This window comes from Hyla sarda, chromosome 3 (assembly GCF_029499605.1).
Source record: "Hyla sarda isolate aHylSar1 chromosome 3, aHylSar1.hap1, whole genome shotgun sequence".
In the NCBI taxonomy this organism is placed as follows: Eukaryota; Metazoa; Chordata; class Amphibia; order Anura; family Hylidae; genus Hyla; species Hyla sarda.
In genome coordinates, this window is record NC_079191.1 from 51,179,071 (window position 1) to 51,203,992 (window position 24,922).

The following is a 24,922-nucleotide window of genomic DNA, read 5'->3' on the forward strand; positions in this document are numbered from 1 at the left end:
ATATTTACTTTATCTATCTATGTTATATCTATCTATCTCATATCTATCTATCTATCTATCTATCCTCATATCTATCTATCTATCTATCTATCTCATATCTATCTCATATCTATCTAGCTCATATCTATCTCATATCTATCTATCTCCTATTTATCTATCTATCTATCTATATATCTCATATCTATCCCATATCTATCTCATATCTATCTGTCTATCTATCTATCTATCTATCTATCTCATATCATCTATCTCATATCTATCTATCTCGTATCTATCTATCTCATATCTATCTATCTATCTATCTATTTCATATCTATCTATCTATCTTGCTTCCAGCCCCCAACCCTGGGTCTTCCACCTAACACCCCCCCCCCCCCACTCCCCTCCTGTGCCTATATTCACTTAGATGCCAAGATGGGCTGCAGGTCCTTTAATATCAGCACAGAGGCAGTAACTACAGGGTTGCCTACTATATACTGGGGACTGTATCTACTTAGGGCATTACCTGGGGGAACTTCCTACTGATGGTACTACCAACTAGGTTCATTACCTACCTAAGGAGGACTATCAACTGGGGACGTTACCTAATGGGGGCATTTCCTAACTGATGAAACTACCTACTGGGGGCATTACCTATCTGGGGGCACTACCTACTGGGGGCATTACCTACCTAATGAAACTACCTACTGGGGGCATTACCTATCTGGGGGCACTACCTACTGGGGGCATTACCTACCTAATGAAACTACCTACTGGGGGCATTACCTATCTGGGGGCACTACCTACTGGGGGCATTACCTTCTACATACCTACTGGGGGCATTACCTACTACATGCTTACTGGGGGCAATAAATACGACCTACCTGGAGGCATCAACTACTACCTACTGGGGGAATCAACTACTACCTATTGGGGATATTACCTACCTGGAGGCATCACCTACTAGGGACATTATCGATCTACTTGTGTGTCCTATCTTATAGGGGTATTTCCTACCTACCCACTGTGGGCTTTACCTGTGTTATGGGGGAAACGATATAGAGGACCTGTCTACCCCCTTGAATGACCAACTGCCTAAAGGGAGGGGGGGGGGGGCTACCTACTCTTCCCCCCAACCCACTTTTCTACCCTCTATACTGAGCGCTATAAGTGCTGGAAAAGTGCAGAGTATTAAATGTTTGTTTGGCAGGTTCTGTGGAGTTGTGGCTGGAAGAAATAGTCATGATGGGCTGGGCCAGATGGATAAGAAAAAGAAATTGACTGACACCAATCAGAGAGACATCACCTGATGTAACTGTATGTAATCTCTTATAAGGTCTGCAGAGCCTATGTAGAGCTGAGGCACTAACTTCTGTGTAAAGTGGTTTATTCAGTATTTGTATGGTAATATTATCCTGTTACTATGTGGGGGTAATGTGTAGTCATAGTGTGGTACAATTATTTGAACCTTGTATAGAGCTGTTGTTGGTTATACTGGTCTGTCGTCTATGGTCTATTTATCATCTGCTGGTTTGGTGTATGTTGAGTAACTTATACAAAGTAAGGCTGCTTTCACACTATAAAATTCATCCATTTTAGACATCCGTTTGATGTTCCGTTATGAAAACCCTGAAAATCTGCCATTAAATGTCCGTTAGAAAATCCCATACATCCGTTAGAAAATCCCATTATAGTCTATGGGATTTTTACATTATCCGTTTTAATCCATTATAGTCCATTATTAATAACGGACGTTATTTTGTGATGTAAGATAGTAACGGGAGAAATAGTGCATGCACTATTTCTTCCGTTCATTCTCCCGTCACAAAATAATGTCCGTTATTAATAACGGACTATAACGGATTAAAACGGATAATGTAAAAATCCCATAGACTATAATGGGATTTTCTAACGGACGTATGGGATTTTGTAACGGACTTTAATGGCAGATTTTCAGGGTTTTCATAACGGAACATCAAACGGATCTTTAAAACGGATGAATTTGATAGTGTGAAAGCAGCCTAAGAGATTATTATTATTATTGTCTTCTATTCTTTAAAGTAAACGTTTTTGGATTATTCTTAGTTCTGACCCAGTTGCATGGGATAATGGTCTACTGTAGTGTTTCCCAACCAGGGTGCCTCCAGCTGTTGCAAAACTACATTTTTCAGCATGCCCGGGCAGCCAAAAGCTGTCTGAACATGCTGAGACTTGTAGTTTTGCAACTGCTGGAGGCACCCTGGTTGGGAAAAGCTGGTCTACAATAGAGAGCTATTGAAGTGCAAAGTTCATATTCGTGTTTATGTATGTGTTTTAAAATGAATGCTTTCCCCTTTTATGAACAAGTAGATAATTACGATATGTCATGAGCTTGAAAAATTACGCAATATTGGGCTGGTGTGCAACTTTTTCCAGGGCTGGTTTTTATCCCCAGTCCGGCCCTGGCTGCCAAGCTATATGTAAAGAGACTCTGTTATTTGGACTGTTACTATTATTACATGCACAGAATCTTTTCAGTAAAAGTCCCTGCAAGTTTTCAGTTAACAGGGGTTGTGGACAATCCTTTATTTCTGCATCACCTATTGCTCTTGGGAAGGGTGGCAAGAACACAGCATTTAACCCTCACCCTGGCATCACGAGTGACAAGGGTTAACAGCGCCCTTAACTATCCTGAACAGCAACACCCTAAATACCCTACACCCCACAAGACAGCGTCCTCTAATCCGCCACCACAAAAACACGCCATTTTGTAACTTTTGAAGGCTTCCGTTTCTACACAGTACATTTTTCGGTAAAAATGACACCTTATCATTATTCTGTAGGTCCATTATGATTAAAATGATACCCTACTTATATAGGTTCGATTTTGTCGTACTAATGGAAAAAATCATAACTACATGCAGGAAAATGTACATGTTTAAAATTGTCCTCTTTTGACCCCTATAACTTTTTATTTTTCCGCATATGGGGCAGTATGAGGGCTTATTTTTTGCGCCATGATCTGAAGTTTTTAGCGGTACCATTTTTGTATTCATGGGACATATTGATCGGTTTTCATAAAAAATTTTCATGATATAAAAAGTGACCAAAAATACACTATTTTGGACTTTACATTTTTTTTTGCGCGTACACCATTGCGGTTTAATTAATGATATATTTTTAGAATTCAGACATTTCCACACGTGGTGTTACCACATATGTTTATTTTTATTTACACAGTTTTTTTTTTTTAAATGGGAAAAGGGGGTTTATTCAAACTTTTATTGGGAAGGGGTAAATTATCTTTATTTTTTATTTTTTTGCAATGTTATAGCTCCCATAGGGGGCTGTAACACTGCACACACTGATCTTTTTCATTGATCAATGGTTTCTCATAGGAAACCATTGATCAATGAATCTGCCGCTTGACTGCTCATGCCTGGATCTCAGGCACTGAGCAGTCATTCAGCGATCGGACACCAGGAGGCAAGGTAAGGGACCCTCCTGCTGTGTCACAGCTGTTCGGGATGCCTGAGCTAACCGGCAATGATTTACTTTCACTTTAGATGCGGCATTCAACTTTGAACGCCACGTCTAAAGGGTTAATAGCGAGCTATTAGCCACGGGTCCTGGCCGTGGCCCTGCATTACAGAACGGGAGAGGACTCATGACGTACCAGTACATCATGGATCCTGTAGGGGTTAAACAGGGGGCCAGTTCACTGTCCCTCAGACCGTTGGAGGGCCGGACTATAGATTAAAAAAAAACAAAAAAAAACTATGAACAAATTCCTATGCACACTGCACAGTTCCCCCCACATTAGGTAGGCAGCATAGTTCCCCCACATTAGGTTGTCAGCATAGTTCCCCCACATTAGGTTGTAGTTCCCCCACATTAGGGTTGGCAGCATAGTTCCCCCACATTAGGTTGGCATTATAGTTCCCCCACATTTGGCTGGCAGTATAGTTCCCCCCCTCCCACATTAGGTTGGCAGTATAGTTCCCCCACATTAGGTTGGCAGTATAGTTTCCCCATATTAGGTTGTAGTTCCCCCCACATTTAGTTGGCAGTATAGTTCCCCCACATTAGGTGCAGTATAGTTCCCCCCACATTAGGTTGGCAGTATAGTTCCCCCCACATTAGGTTGTAGTTCCCCCACAATAGGTTGTAGTTCCCCACATTAGGTTGACAGTATAGTTCCCCCCACATTAGGTTGTAGTTCAACAACATTTAGTGAAAATTAGCACACAAGTTTGTGAACACATTCTGTACCACCATGGATCATATGGTTTGGCTGCCATATTGGATTGCGCAACATTCTGCAAACCTAGTTTTCTCTTAAATTAATGGTAAGAACAAAGTGAATATAAGCACCCATGTCCACGATCCCCTTCTCCACCATCAGGGGTCACAGCAATCGTGTGCTATAACCCAGCTCTGCAGCTTGGCCACCTGTATTGCTGCTTTCAGCTATATTTTTTTTATTTTATTTACCTATTACAAGTAGGGCTTGACACATTGTTTCATGTATACTGAATTATAAACTTTTTATACATATGTATTTTCAGTGGATATATGTATGCCATTTTTAGTAAACAAGAATTAGGGTCTTTTACTTTTCGTTGCACGTTAATACTGGTACGCATATACATTAATGTCTGTACAATTTCTGTACACCTCATTTTGCTTAGTTGTTATATACCTTTGTTTTAATTGTCTTTAGTGATTTTGGTGGAACTGAAGAAGGCAATAGGGTGTGCCGAAACACGTTGTCCAATTGTACTTTCAACAAATATCCAGTTATTGTCCTGTGCCTCGCCTGTGTTTGAAGCCTTTACTTAGTGTGAATGGTTATTCCGGTCCTTGGTCTGATAAAACCAGAATTTTAGGAAACCAGGCACTACTCATCACCTGCCCAATATCATCCATACAGTGAAGCCTGGTGGGGGCAGTACCGTCCTGTTTTTCAGTGGCTGAGAAAGGAAGACTATTCCAGATTGAGGAAAAGTTGAATGATGCAAAGTATAGAGATGTTTTTAATGAAAATCTGATCCAGAGCGCTCTGGATCTCTGACTAGACTGAAGGTTTACCTTCCAACAAGACAATATGGGAGATTTATCAAAACCTGTGCAGAGGAAAAATTGACCAGCTGTCCATAGCAACCAATAAGATTGTTTCTTGTATTGGTTGGTTTCTATGGGCAACTGGTCAATGTTTCCTCTGCACAGGTTTTGATAAATCTCCCCCCCCCCCCCCCAATGACCCTAAGCACAAAGCCAAGACAACACAGTACCTGAGGGAAAACTCTGTGAAAGTCATTGAGTGGCTCAGCCAGAGCCCTGGCTTAAAGAGTACCCCTCATGATCTTGTTAAATTTTATAATCCTTCCAGTTCACTGCCCCATTATGATAACCCCCCCCCCCCGCCTTTATTTTGATAATTTTTGTAGTTTTCTACCTTCATATTGCTCTGTGTTTTCTGCTCTGTCTCAGTCAGATTCACAGACTGGGAAGGGGTGTTACCCAGCAGGTGTGACATCATCTGAAGCCATACAGGGGAGAACTTCCTCCCAGAGCCCAGAGCAGTTCAGTGTGACAGAAAGGTTGATCCAATGTTGGCACTGAAACTAGGATGTCAATGCTGGATATTGCCCGATCACCACCGCTACTCATGGATCCTCCGCTAGCACTCTTCCAGAAAATAGAGCCACAACGAAAAGAAGGATTCGGAGGCACTCGGTTCTGCTGTGTGCGGTTTATTGAACACAGGTTATACAGGTATGATGGTCGACAAATCGTTTTGCGCACCTGCGCTTGAGAGGTCACTGATTAAGCGCATGTGCGCGAAACGATTAGTCGACCATCCTACCTGTATGACCTGTGTTCAATAAACCGCACTCAGAAGAACCGAGTGCCTCCGTATCCTCCTCTTCGCAGTTCAGTGTGAGATGAGCTATGATTGGATAAGGCTGCACCCCCCCTCCTTAGCACTCTAGACTGCATTTCCTGATTTTGGACTTCTGTAAGGCCAGCAGGAGTCCAAATTATGTGCAAGAAATGGGGGAAATGTGCCCTGGAAAAGTAGAAAGACACCTAGTGGCAGCTTTTTTTTTTTTAAATAAAACAAATAAATAAAACATAGAAAACTTAATTTTTTTTAAATAAAGTACATAAGAAAGATTTTTTATTTACCATAAGGAGTGCAATCACAATTTTTTTTTTTAATGAGAGTGCCCATTTAAACCATCTCTGGAAAGATCTAAAAATGTCTTCCACCAATGGTCCCTATTAAACCTGACATAACTTGGGAGGATCTGCAGCGAAAAATGTCAGAAAATCCCAAAATCCAGGTGTGCAAACCATGGGGCATAATACCTAAGAAGACTGGAGGCTGGAATAGATTCCTTCAGACTCAGCTTCCTGGTTTAGCTCAATGCCAAATTTGTAGCAACCCTGTGGGTCTTCTTCTCTGGTAAGCTCAATGATAATGTCCCTCTAACACCTGAAGGTAATATCACTGGTTTAACTACTGGGGAACATGGTTGACTAACTATATATCATGTAACAAGGACTCTAAGGGAAACTGACCTCTACTGACTCCCTCCCATTAAACCATTAAACTGACTCCCTCCCAGGTGAACATGAGTAAAATAATATCTTACTCACCCTGGTCTGTGCGTCATATACAATATACAGTGATCCCTCAACTTACAATGGCCTCAACATACAATGGTCTTTTCTGGACCATCGTAAGTTGAAACCAGACTCAACATACAATGCTACGGACAGTCCAGATCTGTAAAACGTGTCAATGGCTGGAAGAACAGACCAATCAGAATGGGCATTCACTGGTAAAACCCCTGTATTACTGAAGTGCATGCACTGACTGGTGTCTGATAGCACACCCTACAGTACAGGGAGGTATTACATGTTCTGTACACTTTACCTGTACCAGGGTTAGCTGCTCCTTTGGACACTAGGTGAGGGTGACTCCATTACTTTTTTAGGACATTGTGTGAACCCTGAAGAAGCTCCTGTCCTCTACATAGACAGTGTTTCCCAAGCAGGGTGGCCCCAGTTGTTGCAAAACTACAATTCCCAGCATGCCCGGAGTTGTAGTTTTGCAACAGCTGGAGGCTCCCTGCTTGGAAAACACTAACATAGACAGTGATTTACAGCTCCCAGCAGATCTTTATTACTTTTATATGTAAGGACTTGCTTTATATACATTAGTTATCTACTTATTTTTCTTTAATTCTCACTTTTTCCTTTAGAACCAATTACCAGGTTTCCATAGAGTTATGGTGTCAACATACAATGGTTTCAGCATACAATGGTCGTCCCAGAACCAATTAATATTGTAACTTGAGGGACCACTGTATTAACCTCCATATCTAATATGTTAATCGGTGGCTTTGCACAATGGAGGCAGGAACCCAGAATACCCAGCATCATCCCCTCTGCTCCCATATGCCGACCCACCTCATAAATATTCAGGAGACCCCCCTCCCCCTTCGCCCATGTGTGCACAAGGTAGGCTGGCATATGGGGGCAGAGGGAAAGTATTACGGGCTCCTGCATCCATTGCACAAAGCCGGTAATGAACATATTAGCAATGGAGGCTAATACATTGTATATATCTGAAGCAGCAATATAGTACAGTGGTCCCTCAACATACGATGGTAATTCGTTCCAAACGAGCCATCATTTGTCGAATCCATCGTATGTTGAGGGATTCGTGCAATATAAAGTATAGGAAGCTGTACTCACCTGTCCCCGCCGCTCGAGATGGTGTCCCCGCCACTCCCGATGGTGACCCCGGCCTCCGCTGGGCTCTCCGCTGTCTTCTCCGGTCCTTTGCTGTCTTCTCCGGTCCTCTTCTGTCTTCCGCAAGGCCTTACTGGGCCTTCGTAGCGACGTCCTTACGCCGCTGCGTACGTCATTCCTATTGGATGACGTGCGCAGCAGCGTATTGACGTCATCGGAGAGGGCCGAGAAGACACCGGAAGACCAGCGCTGGACCCGGAGGGCACCCCGGAGCATCGTGGAGGGGTAAGTAATACTTACCGCACCACAAGGGGAACATTAAGCTGCTATCCGGCAGCAGCTTAAGCATTTGGCGCTGCCGGATAGCACTTAATGCGATGGCCCCAACATAAAAAAGCATTGCATGTCGATGCTGACATTGACATGCGATGGCCTCTGAGAGGCCATTGTATGTCGATTTCATCATATGTCGGGGCCATCGTAGGTCGGGGGGTCACTGTATATAAAATATATATATAATAACATATGATTTTAATCCGGTTCACACCGCACTATAACACTGTGTATTGGATTAGGTGCGTTGAGCCAGCTGTCAGTTTCTTTGAATACACCCCTTATAAAAAATAAAAAAATTAAAAGAGATTGTGTTTTTCATTTAGTTTTGCTTCTTGGAAAAAAAAAGATTCTCTGCATGTAAAGTTAATGAAGCAAAAGATTTCTCACATTCCTCATGATGATAATTAAAACATTGATAAAATCTACAAATTATAACCTAAGATGCAAGATTTTCCTTACTGAGCATGTAAATACTGTGCTGCAGAGCCTGGATGCGGTTGGGTTCACTGGACACAGTCAGGTTCTTCTTCCCACTTGTTCCCCCAACACTTATCTTTGATAGACCGGCGGAAGAAGAGACAGACCTTCGGGACTCAAGTACGTCTTTGTTGCTCTTGCAAGTAGAGTGCAACGCCAAACAAGAACGGGAACGTAAGGACTCAAGTTGACTCACGGTAATGCAGTTTAGTCCACCGATCAAGGTCACTGGAAGGACGAATGACACGAATGCATTTACCTGGAAGGATGCAAAATATCAAACATGAAGTGTGTAGCTGGCACAATGCAAAGATGCAACAATGACCTATGCCCCCATAAAATCACCACCTGATAAGGGCACATTGTTATTCCTTGGAATAAATCACGGAATGCTCCAGTTCAAGTAAATAGAAGTTGAGATCTTGTAAATTCTTGAAAATTCATAGACAAAGGGGGGTAAAAAAAAAAGAGAGGGGCAGAAGAGGAGGTGATAGGAGAAATTAAATAAAACTATTCTCAATCCAAAAGCTCTCAGCGCTGCCACCACCACTTTGGGTGTCTCAGCCAAAGTGTCCTGATGGACTTACCGAAGACTGTGCACAGGCTGATGGACTCAACAAACACTGTACATAGGCTACTGAATTTACCTAACTCTATGCACAATCTGACAAACTCGCTGAACACTGTAAACAGGCTGATGGACTCACTAAACACTGTGCACAGGCTGATGGACTCACCCAACACTGTACACAGGCTGATGGACTCACCAAACACTGTACACAGGCTGATGCACTCACCAAACACTGTGCACAGTCTGATGGACTCACAGAACACCGTGCACCTGGATGTTTGCTGGAGTACCCCTTCGTTCCAGGTCTGATTACCGACGACCACAGGGCCGACGGCGTGTAACGTCATGCCTCCGCCCCCGTGTGACGTCCCTCAATGCAAGCCTATGGGAGGGGGAGTGATAGCTGTCACACCCCCTCCCGTAGGCTTGCATTGAGGGGCGGAGCGTGACGTCCCACGGGGGCGGATGCGTGACGTCACAGGCCGTCGGCCCTGTAGTCTGTGGGTAATCAGACCCGGAGCGAACACGCTCCAGGGACTAAGTACAAACGGGTTGCGGCATGCAAGATCACGAGGGTCCCCAGCGGCGGGACTCCCACGATCAGGCATCTTATCCCCTATCCTTTGGATAGGGGATAAGATGTCTAAGCACCGGAGAACCCCTTTAATGCCCAGTATTTCTTAAGGGAACTCTGGTGAGAAAAATGTTTTTTCAAATCAACCGGTGAAAGAAAGTTAAACAGATTTGTAAATCACTTCTATTTAAAAATCTTAACCCTTCTAGTACTTATCAGCTGCTTTATAAAGATATACTAAAGAGAAATTTCTGAAGTTCTTGACAACAGCCTGACAACAGTGCTCCCTGCTGACACCTCTGTCCATGTCAGTAACTGTCCAGAGCAGGAGAGGTTTTCTATGGGGATATGATTCCAATCTGGACAGTTCCTAAACAGGTAACTAATATGGCAAAAATGTATAGTGAGATTCAAAAATATCTAGTCAGATTCAGGACTGTTAAGTAGGATGTATCTCATGTACAATAATATCATCCTGTTACTAAATTCATGAACCAAGTAATCCTGTTCATGAGTTTACCCATGCTTATGTATGTACCTCAAAAAGTTAAGTAACTGTGTAGAGATAGACAGCCTTATTAATGGCAACAGAAGAATGCAGCAGCACACTGCCAGCACAAAGATATAGGTGCAACATGAATATGCAGTTAAAACATGGAGAGCTATACAGCTATGGTGTAATAGATGCAAATGTGAAACTATGAGATAGTGAGGCACTTAGCTCGCAAATTTGTCTCCGCCGGCGGTCAAATAGCTTGGACCGTCCCACCGCGATAAGGTGGCCTCCTTGGGACGGACCCTACACTGTGAATATGCCTCTGTGTGAACAGTTCAGTAAGCATGGCTGTATAGCTCTCCATGTTTTAACTGCATATTCATGTTGCACCTATATCTTTGTGCTGGCAGTGTGCTGCTGCATTCTTCTGTTGCTGTATATCTAGCCTAGTAGCGTGCACCTGTAGGCCAGGTCCATATAATAGTTTGGGATCAACTAAAGTGCTGGCTGACTTATTCTTTGTCTGTATTGCACATACGGGGGAGTGGCTACCTCCATGTTGGCCTTGCACCCCACCCACCTCTATCACCTTATATACACACCTGATAGTGGTGGGTGGGGTGCAAGGCCAACATGGAGGTAGCCACTCCCCCGTATGTGCAATACAGACAAAGAATAAGTCAGCCAGCACTTTAGTTGATCCCAAACTATTATATGGACCTGGCCTACAGGTGCACGCTACTAGGCTAGATATACAGCAACAGAAGAATGCAGCAGCACACTGCCAGCACAAAGATATAGGTGCAACATGAATATGCAGTTAAAACATGGAGAGCTATACAGCTATGGTGTACCTATGGCTGACTTATTCTTTGTCTGTATTACACATACGGGGGAGTGGCTACCTCCATGTTGGCCTTGCACCCCACCCACCTCTATCAGGTGTGTATATAAGGTGTCTTGGATGTTCCAGACCCTGCCATGCTTACTGAACTGTTCACACAGAGGCATATTCACAGTGTAGGGTCCGTCCCAAGGAGGCCACCTTATCACGGTGGGACGGTCCAAGCTATTTGACCGTCGGCGGAGACAAATTTGCGAGCTAAGTGCCTCACTATTTCATAGTTTCACATTTGCATCTATTACACCATAGCTGTATAGCTCTCCATGTTTTAACTGCATATTCATGTTGCACCTATATCTTTGTGCTGGCAGTGTGCTGCTGCATTCTTCTGTTGCTGTATATCTAGCCTAGTAGCGTGCACCTGTAGGCCAGGTCCATATAATAGTTTGGGATCAACTAAAGTGCTGGCTGACTTATTCTTTGTCTGTATTGCACATACGGGGGAGTGGCTACCTCCATGTTGGCCTTGCACCCCACCCACCTCTATCAGGTGTGTATATAAGGTGTCTTGAATGTTCCAGACCCTGCCATGCTTACTGAACTGTTCACACAGAGGCATATTCACAGTGTAGGGTCCGTCCCAATGTGGCCACCTTATCGCGGTGGGACAGTCCAAGCTATTTGACCGCCGGCGGAGACAAATTTGCGAGCTAAGTGCCTCACTATTTAATAGTTTCACATTTGCATCTATTACACCATAGCTGTATAGCTCTCCATGTTTTAACTGCATATTCATGTTGCACCTATATCTTTGTGCTGGCAGTGTGCTGCTGCATTCTTCTGTTGCTGTATATCTAGCCTAGTAGCGTGCACCTGTAGGCCAGGTCCATATAATAGTTTGGGATCAACTAAAGTGCTGGCTGACTTATTCTTTGTCTGTATTGCACATACGGGGGAGTGGCTACCTCCATGTTGGCCTTGCACCCCACCCACCTCTATCAGGTGTGTATATAAGGTGTCTTGAATGTTCCAGACCCTGCCATGCTTACTGAACTGTTCACACAGAGGCATATTCACAGTGTAGGGTCCGTCCCAAGGAGGCCACCTTATCACGGTGGGACGGTCCAAGCTATTTGACCGCCGGCGGAGACAAATTTGCGAGCTAAGTGCCTCACTATTTCATAGTTTCACATTTGCATCTATTACACCATAGCTGTATAGCTCTCCATGTTTTAACTGCATATTCATGTTGCACCTATATCTTTGTGCTGGCAGTGTGCTGCTGCATTCTTCTGTTGCTGTATATCTAGCCTAGTAGCGTGCACCTGTAGGCCAGGTCCATATAATAGTTTGGGATCAACTAAAGTGCTGGCTGACTTATTCTTTGTCTGTATTGCACATACGGGGGAGTGGCTACCTCCATGTTGGCCTTGCACCCCACCCACCTCTATCAGGTGTGTATATAAGGTGTCTTGGATGTTCCAGACCCTGCCATGCTTAATGAACTGTTCACACAGAGGCATATTCACAGTGAAGGGTCCGTCCCAAGGAGGCCACCTTATCGCGGTGGGACGGCCCAAGCTATTTGACCGCCGGCGGAGACAAATGTGCGAGCTAAGTGCCTCACTATTTCATAGTTTCACATTTGCATCTATTACACCATAGCTGTATAGCTCTCCATGTTTTAACTGCATATTCATGTTACACCTATATCTGTGTGCTGGTGTTACGCCGAGCGCTCCGGGTCCCCGCTCCTCCCCGGAGCGCTCGCTTCTCTCTCGCTACCGCAGCGCTCCGGGCAGCTCCACTGACCCGGTGCGCTGCGATACCGTCTCCAGCCGGGATGCGATTCGCGATGCGGGTAGCGCCCGCTCGCGATGCGCACCCCGGCTCCCGTACCTGACTCGCTCTCCGTCTGTCCTGTCCCGGCGCGCGCGGCCGGCTCCCTAGGGCGCGCGCGCGCCGGGTCTCTGCGATTTAAAGGGCCACTGCGCCGCTGATTGGCGCAGTGGTTCCAATTAGTGTGTTCACCTGTGCACTCCCTATTTATACTTCACTTCCCCTTCACTCCCTCGCCGGATCTTGTTGCCATTGTGCCAGTGAAAGCGTTTCCTTGTGTGTTCCTAGCCTGTGTTCCAGACCTCCTGCCGTTGCCCCCGACTACGATCCTTGCTGCCTGCCCCGACCTTCTGCTACGTCCGACCTTGCTTCTGTCTACTCCCTTGTACCGCGCCTATCTTCAGCAGTCAGAGAGGTTGAGCCGTTGCTAGTGGATACGACCTGGTCACTACCGCCGCAGCAAGACCATCCCGCTTTGCGGCGGGCTCTGGTGAAAACCAGTAGTGACTTAGAACCGATCCACTAGCACGGTCCACGCCAATCCCTCTCTGGCACAGAGGATCCACTACCTGCCAGCCGGCATCGTGACAGTAGATCCGGCCATGGATCCCGCTGAAGTTCCTCTGCCAGTTGTCGCCGACCTCACCACGGTGGTCGCCCAGCAGTCACAACAGATAGCGCAACAAGGCCAACAGCTGTCTCAACTGACCGTGATGCTACAGCAGCTACTACCACAGCTTCAGCAATCATCTCCTCCGCCAGCTCCTGCACCTCCTCCGCAGCGAGTGGCCGCTTCTGGTCTACGACTATCCTTGCCGGATAAATTTGATGGGGACTCTAAATTCTGCCGTGGCTTTCTTTCCCAATGTTCCCTGCACTTGGAGATGATGTCGGACCAGTTTCCTACTGAAAGGTCTAAGGTGGCTTTCGTAGTCAGCCTTCTGTCTGGAAAAGCTCTGTCATGGGCCACACCGCTCTGGGACCGCAATGATCCCGTCACTGCCTCTGTACACTCCTTCTTCTCGGAAATTCGAAGTGTCTTTGAGGAACCTGCCCGAGCCTCTTCTGCTGAGACTGCCCTGTTGAACCTGGTCCAGGGTAATTCTTCCGTTGGCGAGTACGCCGTACAATTCCGTACTCTTGCTTCAGAATTATCCTGGAATAATGAGGCCCTCTGCGCGACCTTTAAAAAAGGCCTATCCAGCAACATTAAAGATGTTCTGGCCGCACGAGAAATCCCTGCTAACCTACATGAACTCATCCATCTTGCCACTCGCATTGACATGCGTTTTTCCGAAAGGCGTCAGGAGCTCCGCCAGGATATGGACTTTGTTCGCACAAGGCGTTTTTTCTCCCCGGCTCCTCTCTCCTCTGGTCCCCTGCAATCCGTTCCTGTGCCTCCCGCCGTGGAGGCTATGCAGGTCGACCGGTCTCGCCTGACACCTCAAGAGAGGACACGACGCCGCATGGAGAATCTCTGCCTGTACTGTGCCAGTACCGAACACTTCCTGAAGGATTGTCCTATCCGTCCTCCCCGCCTGGAAAGACGTACGCTGACTCCGCACAAAGGTGAGACAGTCCTTGATGTCTACTCTGCTTCTCCACGTCTTACTGTGCCTGTGCGGATATCTGCCTCTGCCTTATCCTTCTCTACTATGGCCTTCTTGGATTCCGGATCTGCAGGAAATTTTATTTTGGCCTCTCTCGTCAACAGGTTCAACATCCCAGTGACCAGTCTCGCCAGACCCCTCTACATCAATTGTGTAAACAATGAAAGATTGGACTGTACCATACGTTTCCGCACGGAGCCCCTTCTAATGTGCATCGGACCTCATCACGAGAAGATTGAATTTTTGGTCCTCCCCAATTGCACTTCCGAAATCCTCCTTGGACTACCCTGGCTTCAACTCCATTCCCCAACCCTGGATTGGTCCACTGGGGAGATCAAGAGTTGGGGGCCCTCTTGTTTCAAGGACTGCCTAAAGCCGGTTCCCAGTACCCCTTGCCGTGACTCTGTGGTTCCCCCTGTAACCGGTCTCCCTAAGGCCTATATGGACTTTGCGGATGTTTTTTGCAAAAAACAAGCTGAGACTCTACCTCCTCACAGGCCTTATGATTGTCCTATTGACCTCCTCCCGGGCACTACTCCACCCCGGGGCAGAATCTATCCTCTGTCCGCCCCAGAGACTCTTGCTATGTCGGAGTACATCCAGGAAAATTTAAAAAAAGGCTTTATCCGTAAATCCTCCTCTCCTGCCGGAGCCGGATTTTTCTTTGTGTCCAAAAAAGATGGCTCTCTACGTCCTTGCATTGTCTACCGCGGTCTTAATAAAATCACGGTAAAGAACCGCTACCCCCTACCCCTCATCTCTGAACTCTTTGATCGCCTCCAAGGTGCCCACATCTTTACTAAACTGGACTTAAGAGGTGCTTATAATCTCATCCGCATCAGAGAGGGGGATGAATGGAAAACAGCATTTAACACTAGAGATGGACACTTTGAGTATCTGGTCATGCCCTTTGGCCTGTGCAACGCCCCTGCCGTCTTCCAAGACTTTGTTAATGAAATTTTTCGTGATCTCTTATACTCCTGTGTTGTTGTATATCTGGACGATATCCTGATTTTTTCTGCCAATCTAGAAGAACACCGCCAGCATGTCCGTATGGTTCTTCAGAGACTTCGTGACAATCAACTTTATGCCAAGATAGAGAAATGTCTGTTTGAATGCCAATCTCTTCCTTTCCTAGGATACTTGGTCTCTGGCCAGGGACTACAAATGGATCCAGACAAACTCTCTGCCGTCTTAGATTGGCCACGCCCCTCCGGACTCCGTGCTATCCAACGTTTTTTGGGGTTCGCCAATTATTACAGGCAATTTATTCCACATTTTTCTACCGTTGTGGCCCCTATCGTGGCTTTAACCAAAAAAAATGCCAATCCCAAGTCTTGGCCTCCTCAAGCGGAAGACGCCTTTAAACGGCTCAAGTCTGCCTTTTCTTCGGCTCCCGTGCTCTCCAGACCTGACCCATCTAAACCCTTCCTATTGGAGGTTGATGCCTCCTCTGTAGGAGCTGGAGCGGTCCTTCTACAAAAAAATTCTTCCGGGCATGCTGTTTCTTGTGGTTTTTTTTCTAGGACCTTCTCTCCGGCGGAGAGGAACTACTCCATCGGGGATCGAGAGCTTCTAGCCATTAAATTAGCACTTGAGGAATGGAGGCATCTGTTGGAGGGATCAAGATTTCCAGTTATTATTTACACCGATCACAAGAACCTCTCCTATCTCCAGTCTGCCCAACGGCTGAATCCTCGCCAGGCCAGGTGGTCTCTGTTCTTTGCCCGATTTAACTTTGAAATTCACTTTCGGCCTGCCGATAAGAACATTAGGGCCGATGCTCTCTCTCGTTCCTCGGATGCCTCGGAAGTTGAACTCTCTCCGCAACACATCATTCCTCCTGACTGCCTGATTTCCACTTCTCCAGCCTCCATCAGGCAAACTCCTCCAGGAAAGACCTTCGTCTCTCCACGCCAACGCCTCGAAATCCTCAAATGGGGTCACTCCTCCCATCTCGCAGGTCATGCAGGCATCAAGAAATCTGTGCTACTCATCTCTCGCTTCTATTGGTGGCCGACTCTGGAGACAGATGTCGTGGACTTTGTGCGAGCCTGCACTGTCTGTGCCCGGGATAAGACTCCTCGCCAGAAGCCCGCTGGTTTTCTTCATCCTCTGCCTGTCCCTGAACAGCCTTGGTCTCTGATTGGTATGGATTTTATTACAGACCTACCCCCATCCCGTGGCAACACTGTTGTTTGGGTGGTCGTTGATCGATTCTCCAAGATGGCACATTTCATCCCTCTCCCTGGTCTTCCTTCAGCGCCTCAGTTGGCTAAACAATTTTTTGTACACATTTTTCGTCTTCACGGGTTGCCCACACAGATAGTCTCGGATAGAGGCGTCCAATTCGTGTCAAAATTCTGGAGGGCTCTCTGTAAACAACTCAAGATTAAATTAAACTTTTCTTCTGCATATCATCCTCAATCCAATGGACAAGTAGAAAGAATTAACCAGGTCTTGGGTGATTATTTACGACATTTTGTTTCCTCCCGCCAGGATGATTGGGCAGATCTTCTACCATGGGCCGAATTCTCGTATAACTTTAGAGTCTCTGAATCTTCCTCCAAATCCCCATTTTTCGTGGTGTACGGCCGTCACCCTCTTCCCCCCCCTCCCTACTCCCTTGCCCTCTGGTTTGCCCGCTGTAGATGAAGTGACTCATGATCTTTCCACCATATGGAAAGAGACCCAAGATTCTCTTTTACAGGCTTCATCTCACATGAAAAAGTTTGCCGATAAGAAAAGAAGAGCTCTCCCCATTTTTGCTCCCGGAGACAAGGTATGGCTCTCCGCTAAATATGTCCGCTTTCGTGTCCCCAGTTACAAACTGGGTCCACGCTATCTTGGTCCTTTCAAAGTGTTGTGCCAAATTAATCCTGTCTCTTACAAACTTCTTCTTCCTCCTTCTCTCCGTATTCCTAATGCCTTTCATGTCTCTCTTCTTAAACCACTCATCATCAACCGTTTCTCTCCCAAGTTAGTTTCTCCCACTCCTGTCTCCGGTTCTTCTGACGTCTTCTCGGTGAAAGAGATACTGGCCTCCAAGACGATCAGAGGAAAAAAGTTCTTTTTGGTGGATTGGGAGGGCTGTGGACCTGAAGAGAGATCCTGGGAACCTGAGGACAACATCCTAGACAAAAGTCTGCTCCTCAGGTTCTCAGGCTCTAAGAAGAGGGGGAGACCCAAGGGGGGGGGTACTGTTACGCCGAGCGCTCCGGGTCTCCGCTCCTCCCCGGAGCGCTCGCTTCTCTCTCGCTACCGCAGCGCTCCGGGCAGCTCCACTGACCCGGTGCGCTGCGATACCGTCTCCAGCCGGGATGCGATTCGCGATGCGGGTAGCGCCCGCTCGCGATGCGCACCCCGGCTCCCGTACCTGACTCGCTCTCCGTCTGTCCTGTCCCGGCGCGCGCGGCTCCGCTCCCTAGGGCGCGCGCGCGCGGGGTCTCTGCGATTTAAAGGGCCACTGCGCCGCTGATTGGCGCAGTGGTTCCAATTAGTGTGTTCACCTGTGCACTCCCTATTTATACTTCACTTCCCCTTCACTCCCTCACCGGATCTTGTTGCCATTGTGCCAGTGAAAGCGTTTCCTTGTGTGTTGCTAGCCTGTGTTCCAGACCTCCTGCCGTTGCCCCCGACTACGATCCTTGCTGCCTGCCCCGACCTTCTGCTACGTCCGACCTTGCTTCTGTCTACTCCCTTGTACCGCGCCTATCTTCAGCAGTCAGAGAGGTTGAGCCGTTGCTAGTGGATACGACCTGGTCACTACCGCCGCAGCAAGACCATCCCGCTTTGCGGCGGGCTCTGGTGAAAACCAGTAGTGACTTAGAATCGATCCACTAGCACGGTCCACGCCAATCCCTCTCTGGCACAGAGGATCCACTACCTGCCAGCCGGCATCGTGACAGCTGGCAGTGTGCTGCTGCATTCTTCTGTTGCTGTATATCTAGCCTAGTAGCGTGCACCTGTAGGCCAGGTCCATATAATAGTTTGGGATCAACTAAAGTGCTGGCTGACATATTCTTTGTCAGCCTTATTAATGGATATCTAAAAGTTATGCTCAGGACTGTTATTAACCAACCTTCACTTCGTCCCTCTGTCTTAGGGGACAGGCGTCGAGGCCGACTTATTTTAAGTAAGGGGGTTTGCGGTGTCCCGGTACCGTATTGCATGCCGTACCTTGTATGGTGGTCCCCAAAGTCAGAGTAACTATGCTCAGGTAGGGTCCCCCAGGTGGGACAGCCCCTAGTCGCCTCGCCTCTATGCTAATTCTGTAATGTTTATATATGCACATATTTAATAATAATGTATATTTAATGTAATGTATAGTATGCTTACCTTGTCTAGCGTCACAGGACCTTAGGTCATGTGACCATCTTAAATTCTCTATGGTATGTTAGAGGACCTTTGGAGGTCCTTGGGTCACATGTTACCCATAATCCGGTGTGAAGGTGATTGACATCAGTATGGACCAATTAGCACTAGTCCAGCCCATGCCCATATAAGGGAGCTGTAACCAATTATCGCTCTCTTGGGTTGCCACTCTCGTGGATGCCGGATTGGCAGGACGGATCTGCGCAACTTTCAAAGACACGCTAGGCCTAACAACCTAACGGCCTCAGCAGTGTCACGATGCCGGCTGGCAGGTAGTGGATCCTCTGTGCCAGAGAGGGATGGAGAGGACCGCGCTAGTGGACCGGTTCTAAGCCACTACAGGTTTTCACCAGAGCTCGCCGCAAAGCGGGATGGTCTTGCTGCGGCGGTAGTGACCAGGTCGTATCCACTAGCAACGGTTCACCTCTCTGGCTGCTGAAGATAGGCGAGGTACAAGGGAGTAGGCAGAAGCAAAGTCGGACGTAGCAGAAGGTCGGGGGCAGGCGGCAAGGTTCGTAGTCAGGGGAGATAGCAGAAGTTCTGGTACACAGGCTTTAAACTCACAAAACGCTTTCACTAGGCACAAGGGCAACAAGATCCGGCAAGGAAGTGCATGGGAGGAGGTTAGATATAGTCAGGGACCAGGTGGAAGCCAATTAAGCTAATTGGGCCAGGCACCAATCATTGGTGCACTGGCCCTTTAAGTCTCAGGGAGCTGGCGCGCGCGCGCCCTAGAGAGCGGAGCCGCGCGCGCCAGCACATGACAGCAGGGGACGGGAACGGGTAAGTGACCTGGGATGCGATTCGCGAGCGGGCGCGTCCCGCTGTGCGAATCGCATCCCCAACGGCCATGACAGAGCAGCGCTCCCGGTCAGCGGGACTGACCGGGGAGCTGCAGGGAGAAAGACGCCGTGAGCGCTCCGGGGAGGAGCGGGGGCCCGGAGCGCTAGGCGTAACAAGCAGAACCTAAACCGTGAGTTCTAATCTAATCCCCTCTAAAGCTAGCGTGACTACGTGACCGCAACTAATTCCCCTAAATCCAGTGGAACAGCGCATATCAATCTAAAGACTCTAAATTACTTAAGGTCTCAACCTTTGTCAATCTCAAAGAGAATTTGCATTTGTAGAGACTGTTCCTGTTGTGAAGTTGCATAAAATCTATAGTAAAAGTTCCAACTGTTTTCAGCAAACTCTCCGGTTGTGGACATTCCATTATTCTATACCTCCCTATCGCTCTTGGGAAGGGTGGCGGTAGGACAAGCATTACAGAGGAGCCCACACCCTGGCGTCACGAATAGCAAGGGTTAACCAAACACCCTTTAGTCACCGCACAGCTACATCCCATATACCCTACTCCCCCAGGCTATCACAATTCAGTAAAATCTATTCATATACACTGCTCAAAAAAAATAAAGGGAACACTAAGATAACACATCCTAGATCTGAATGAATGAACTAATCGTATGAAATACTTTTGTCTTTACATAGTTGAATGTGCTGACAACAAAATCACACAAAAATTATCAATGGAAATCAAATTTATCAACCCATGGAGGTCTGGATATGGAGTCACACTCAAAATCAAAGTGGAAAACCACACTACAGGCTGATCCAAATTTATGTAATGTCCTTAAAACAAGTCAAAATGAGGCTCAGTAGTGTGTGGCCTCCACGTGCCCGTATGACCTCCCTACAACACCTGGGCATGCTCCTGATGAGGTGGTGGATGGTCTCCTGGGGGATGTCCTCCCAGACCTGGACTAAAGCATCCACCAACTCCTGGACAGTCTGTGGTGCAACGTGGCATGCAACGTGGATGTAGCAAGACATGATGTCCCAGATGTGCTATTGGATTCAGGTCTGGGGAACGGGCGGGCCAGTTCATAGCATCAATGCCTTCCTCTTGCAGGAACTGCTGACACACTCCAGCCACATGAGGTCTAGCATTTTCTTGCATTAAGAGGAACCCAGGGCCAACTGCACCAGCATATGGTCTCACAAGGGGTCTGAGGATCTCATCTCGGTACCTAATGGCAGTCAGGCTACCTCTGGCAAGCACATGGAAGGCTGTGCAGCCCCCCAAAGAAATGCCACCCCACACCATTACTGACCCACCGCCAAACCAGTCATGCTGGAGGAGATTGCAGGCAGCAGAACGTTCTCCACGGCATCTCCAAACTCTGTCACATCTTTCACATGTGCTTTGATCTGTGAAGAGCACAGGGCGCCAGTGGCGAATTTGCCAATATTGGTGTTCTCTGGCAAACATGAAACATCCTGCACAGTGTAGTGTTGGGCTGTAAGCACAACCCCCACCTGTGGATGTCAGGCCCTCATACCCTCATGGAGTCTGTTTCTGACCATTTGTGTGGACACATGCACATTTGTGGCCTCCTGAAGGTCATTTTGCAGGGCTCTGGCAGTACTCCTCCTTGCACAAAGGTGGATGTAACAGTCCTGCTGCTGGGTTGTTGCCCTCCTATGGCCTCTTCCACGTCTCCTGATGTACCGGCCGGTCTCCTGGTAGTGCTTCCATGCTCTGGACACTACGCTGACAGACACAGCAAACCTTCTTGTCACAGCTCACATTGATGTGCCATCCTGGATGAGCTGCACTACCTGAGCCACTTGTGTGGGTTGTAGACTCCGTCTCATGCTACCTACCACTAGAGTGAAAGCACCGCCAGCATTCAAAAATGACCAAAACATCAACCAGGAAGCATAGGAAATGAGAAGTGGTCTGTGGTAACCACCTGCAAAACCACTCCTTTATGGCACCTGTTCATTTAAAAAAAAAGTTTTCCACTGGAGTACCCCTTTAAGGTGTTAAGGACAAACTTAGCTCTCCTACTCATCCGTGAATAGCAGATTCTTGCACACATATACTTATGATTCATACTGTTCTATCACCTGGAAGAACTCTAGAGAAAATACTCTTAGTAAGACTGAAATTGAGAATATGACAGAATCTAACGCTAAATTTCCCCCGCTGTAGCCTCATACACTCATATAAGCCTCTCCTTGGTATACTATCCCAAATATCATTGAGACGTTGGACAAATCTCATTGCATTCCTTTTATAAGTATACAATGTAGCAGTATAGAGTTGTTTAGAGGTGGTAGAGCTGAGTTTGCTAACTGGAACAACGCATTGCTTTGGTAAACTTAAAGGAGTACTCCAGCGCAAAATAACATCCCTATCCAAAGGATAGGGGATAAGTTATAGATCATGGGGGGGTCCGAGCGCTGGGGCCCCCAGGGATCTCCTGGACGAGGCCGCGGCAGTCTGCAAGAAGTGAAGTTTCGTCCCCAGCAGAAAGCCACGGCAGACACGCCCCCCTCCATGTATCTCTATGGGGTAAATGGAGGGGGCGTGTCGGCCGCCGCGTCATGCGGGGACAGAACGCCCCCTTTCCTGTACATTGCCACGGCCCCGGACCGAAGATCGCGGGGGACCCCTACCACTCGGACCCCCCGCGATCTATAACTTATCCCCTATCCTTCCGATAGGGGATAATTTATTTTGCACTATAGATGTCCTTTAGCATGCTGGGACTTGTAGTTTTGAAATAGCTGGAGGACCTCAGTTTGGAGACCACTGCAATAGAGAGTTATCATGAGGCACATACAATGAGTTAAGCAACAAATTTAGCTCTGCTACATACACGCATAAGCGAGATTATGGCTATTCATTATGGCAGTGTTTCCCAACCAGGGTGCCTCCAGCTGTTGCAAAACTACAACTCCCAGCTTGCCCGGACAGCCTTTGGCTGTCCGGGCAAGCATGGAGTTGTAGTTTTGCAACAGCTGGAGGCACCCTGGTTGGTAAACACTGCGTTATGGAATTGGAGTATACCATACATTTTGTAGGTACCTGTATGAAGATCTTCAGAGTGGCAGAAGACACCAGGCTGGTACACACTTAACGGGCTGTCAGGACCCCATACAGGAGATCGCGGGGGGCCCCAGCGGTCCGACCCCCCGCAATCTGAAACTTATCCCCTGTCCTTAGGATAGGGTATCCATTTTTCAGGACTGGACTACTCCTTTAAAGTTCTTATCCAGGATTACATGAAACAAGCTTATCTTCTTCTAAGAACACCACACTTGTCCCCAGGTTGTATGTGGTATTGCAGCTTGGCTTCATTCTCTTTAATGGAACTGAGCTGCAGTACCTCACACAGCCTGGGGACATGTGTGGCATTGTTTTGGAGAGAAATCAGCAGTTTTTTCTAATCCTGAATTAACCCCTTTACGGACAAACTCAGCTCTCCTACTCGTCTGTGAATAGCAGATTCTTGCACACATACAGTGATGGTATTTATACTGTTCTCTAAACTGAAAGAAAATACTCTTAGCAAGACCACCATTCAAAATATGACCCTATAACCCTATATTTCTCCCATCCATGTTTTCCCCACCTGTAGCCTCATACACTCATAGGGGAGATTTGTCAAAACCTGTGCAGAGGAAAGATTGTCCAGTTGCCCATAGCAACCAATCAGATCGCTTCTTTCATTTTTAACAACAAGGCCTCTGCAAAATGAAAGCAGCGATCTGATTGGTTGCTATGGGCAACTGGGCAACTTTTCCTTTGCACAGGTCTTGATAAATCTCCCCCATACAGTACAGTAGTCCCTCAAGTTACAATATTAATTGGTTCCAGGACAACCATTGTATGTTGAAACCATTGTATGTTGAGACCAGAACTCTATGGGAATCTGGTAATTGGTTCTGAAGCACCAAAATGTCATCCAAAAATAAGAAAAAAAAAAGTGAGGATTAAAGAAAAAAAAAGTAGATAACTAATATAGATAAAGCAAGTCCTTACATATAAAAGTAGGAAAGATCTGCTGGGAGCTGTAAATCACTGTCTATGTCAGTGTTTCCCAAGCAGGGAGCCTCCAGCTGTTGCAAAACTGGCATGCTGGGAGTTATAGTTTTGCAACAGCTGGGGCCACCCTGCATGGGAAACACTGGTCTATGCAGAGGACAGGAGCTTCTTCAGGGTCCTGTAAGTAAAAAAGTAAAAAGTAAAAAATGGAGTCGCCCTCACCTGGTGTCCAAAGGAGCAGCTAACCCTGGTACAGGTAAAGTGTACAGAACATGTAATACCACTCTGTACTATAGGGGGCGCTACCAGACATCAGTCAGTGCATGCACTTCAATAATACAGGGGTTTTACCAGTTAATGCCCATTTTGATTGGTCGGTTCTTCCGGCCATTGACCTGTTTCACAGAACTGGACTGTCTGTACATTGTATGTTGAGTCTGGTTTCAACAGAAAAGACCATTGTATGTTGAAACTATTGTATGATGAGGCCATTGTAAGTTGAGGGATTACTGTATAAGCCTCTCCTTGGTATACTATTCCAGAAATCATTGAGACGTGTACCTCATTGCTTTTGTTTTATAAGTATACAGATGTAGTAGTGAAGAGTTTGTCAGAGGTGGCAGAGCTGAGTTTGTTAACTGGAACAACTTGTTGCTTTGGAAAAGAGTTGTGGCCTCCAAACTGTGGACCTCCAGCTGTTGCAAAACTTCAACTTGCAGCATGCTGGGACTTGTAGTTTTGCAACAGCTGTTAGTCCACAGTTTGGAGACCACTGCATTAGAGAGTTAACATGAGGCACATACAATGAGTTAAAGGGGTTATCCAGGAAAAAAAACTTTTTTTTATATATCAACTGGCTCCAAAAAGTTAAACAGAATTGTAAATTACTTCTATTAAAAAATCTTAATGCTTTCAGTACTTATGAGCTGCTCAAGTTGAAATGTTCTTTTCTGTCTAAGTGCTCTCTGATGAAACGTGTCTCGGGAACCGCCCAGTTTTGAAGCAAAGCCCCATAGCAAACCTCTTCTACTCTGTGCAGTTCCCGAGACAAGCAGAGATGTCAGCAGAGAGTAGAGATGTCGCGAATTGTTCGCTGGCGAACAGTTCCCGGCGAACTTAGCATGTTCGCGTTCGCATCGCCGGGCGAACATATGTGAAGTTCGATTCGCCCCCTATACTTTAACATTGCGGTAAACTTTGACCCTGTGAGTCAGAGTCAGCAGACACATTACAGCCAATCAG

The 24,922-nt window shown here is 46.8% G+C and overlaps 1 protein-coding gene across 1 annotated transcript in view; it reads right to left on the reverse strand.

The window, feature by feature from the left end:
• The window catches only part of NTSR2 (neurotensin receptor 2), a 102,946-nt gene that overhangs the window by 74,427 nt on the left and 3,597 nt on the right, over window positions 1-24,922 (reverse strand). The window contains 1 exon segment of the mRNA XM_056564213.1: window positions 8,521-8,797. Coding sequence (XP_056420188.1) covers window positions 8,521-8,797 — 277 coding nt within the window.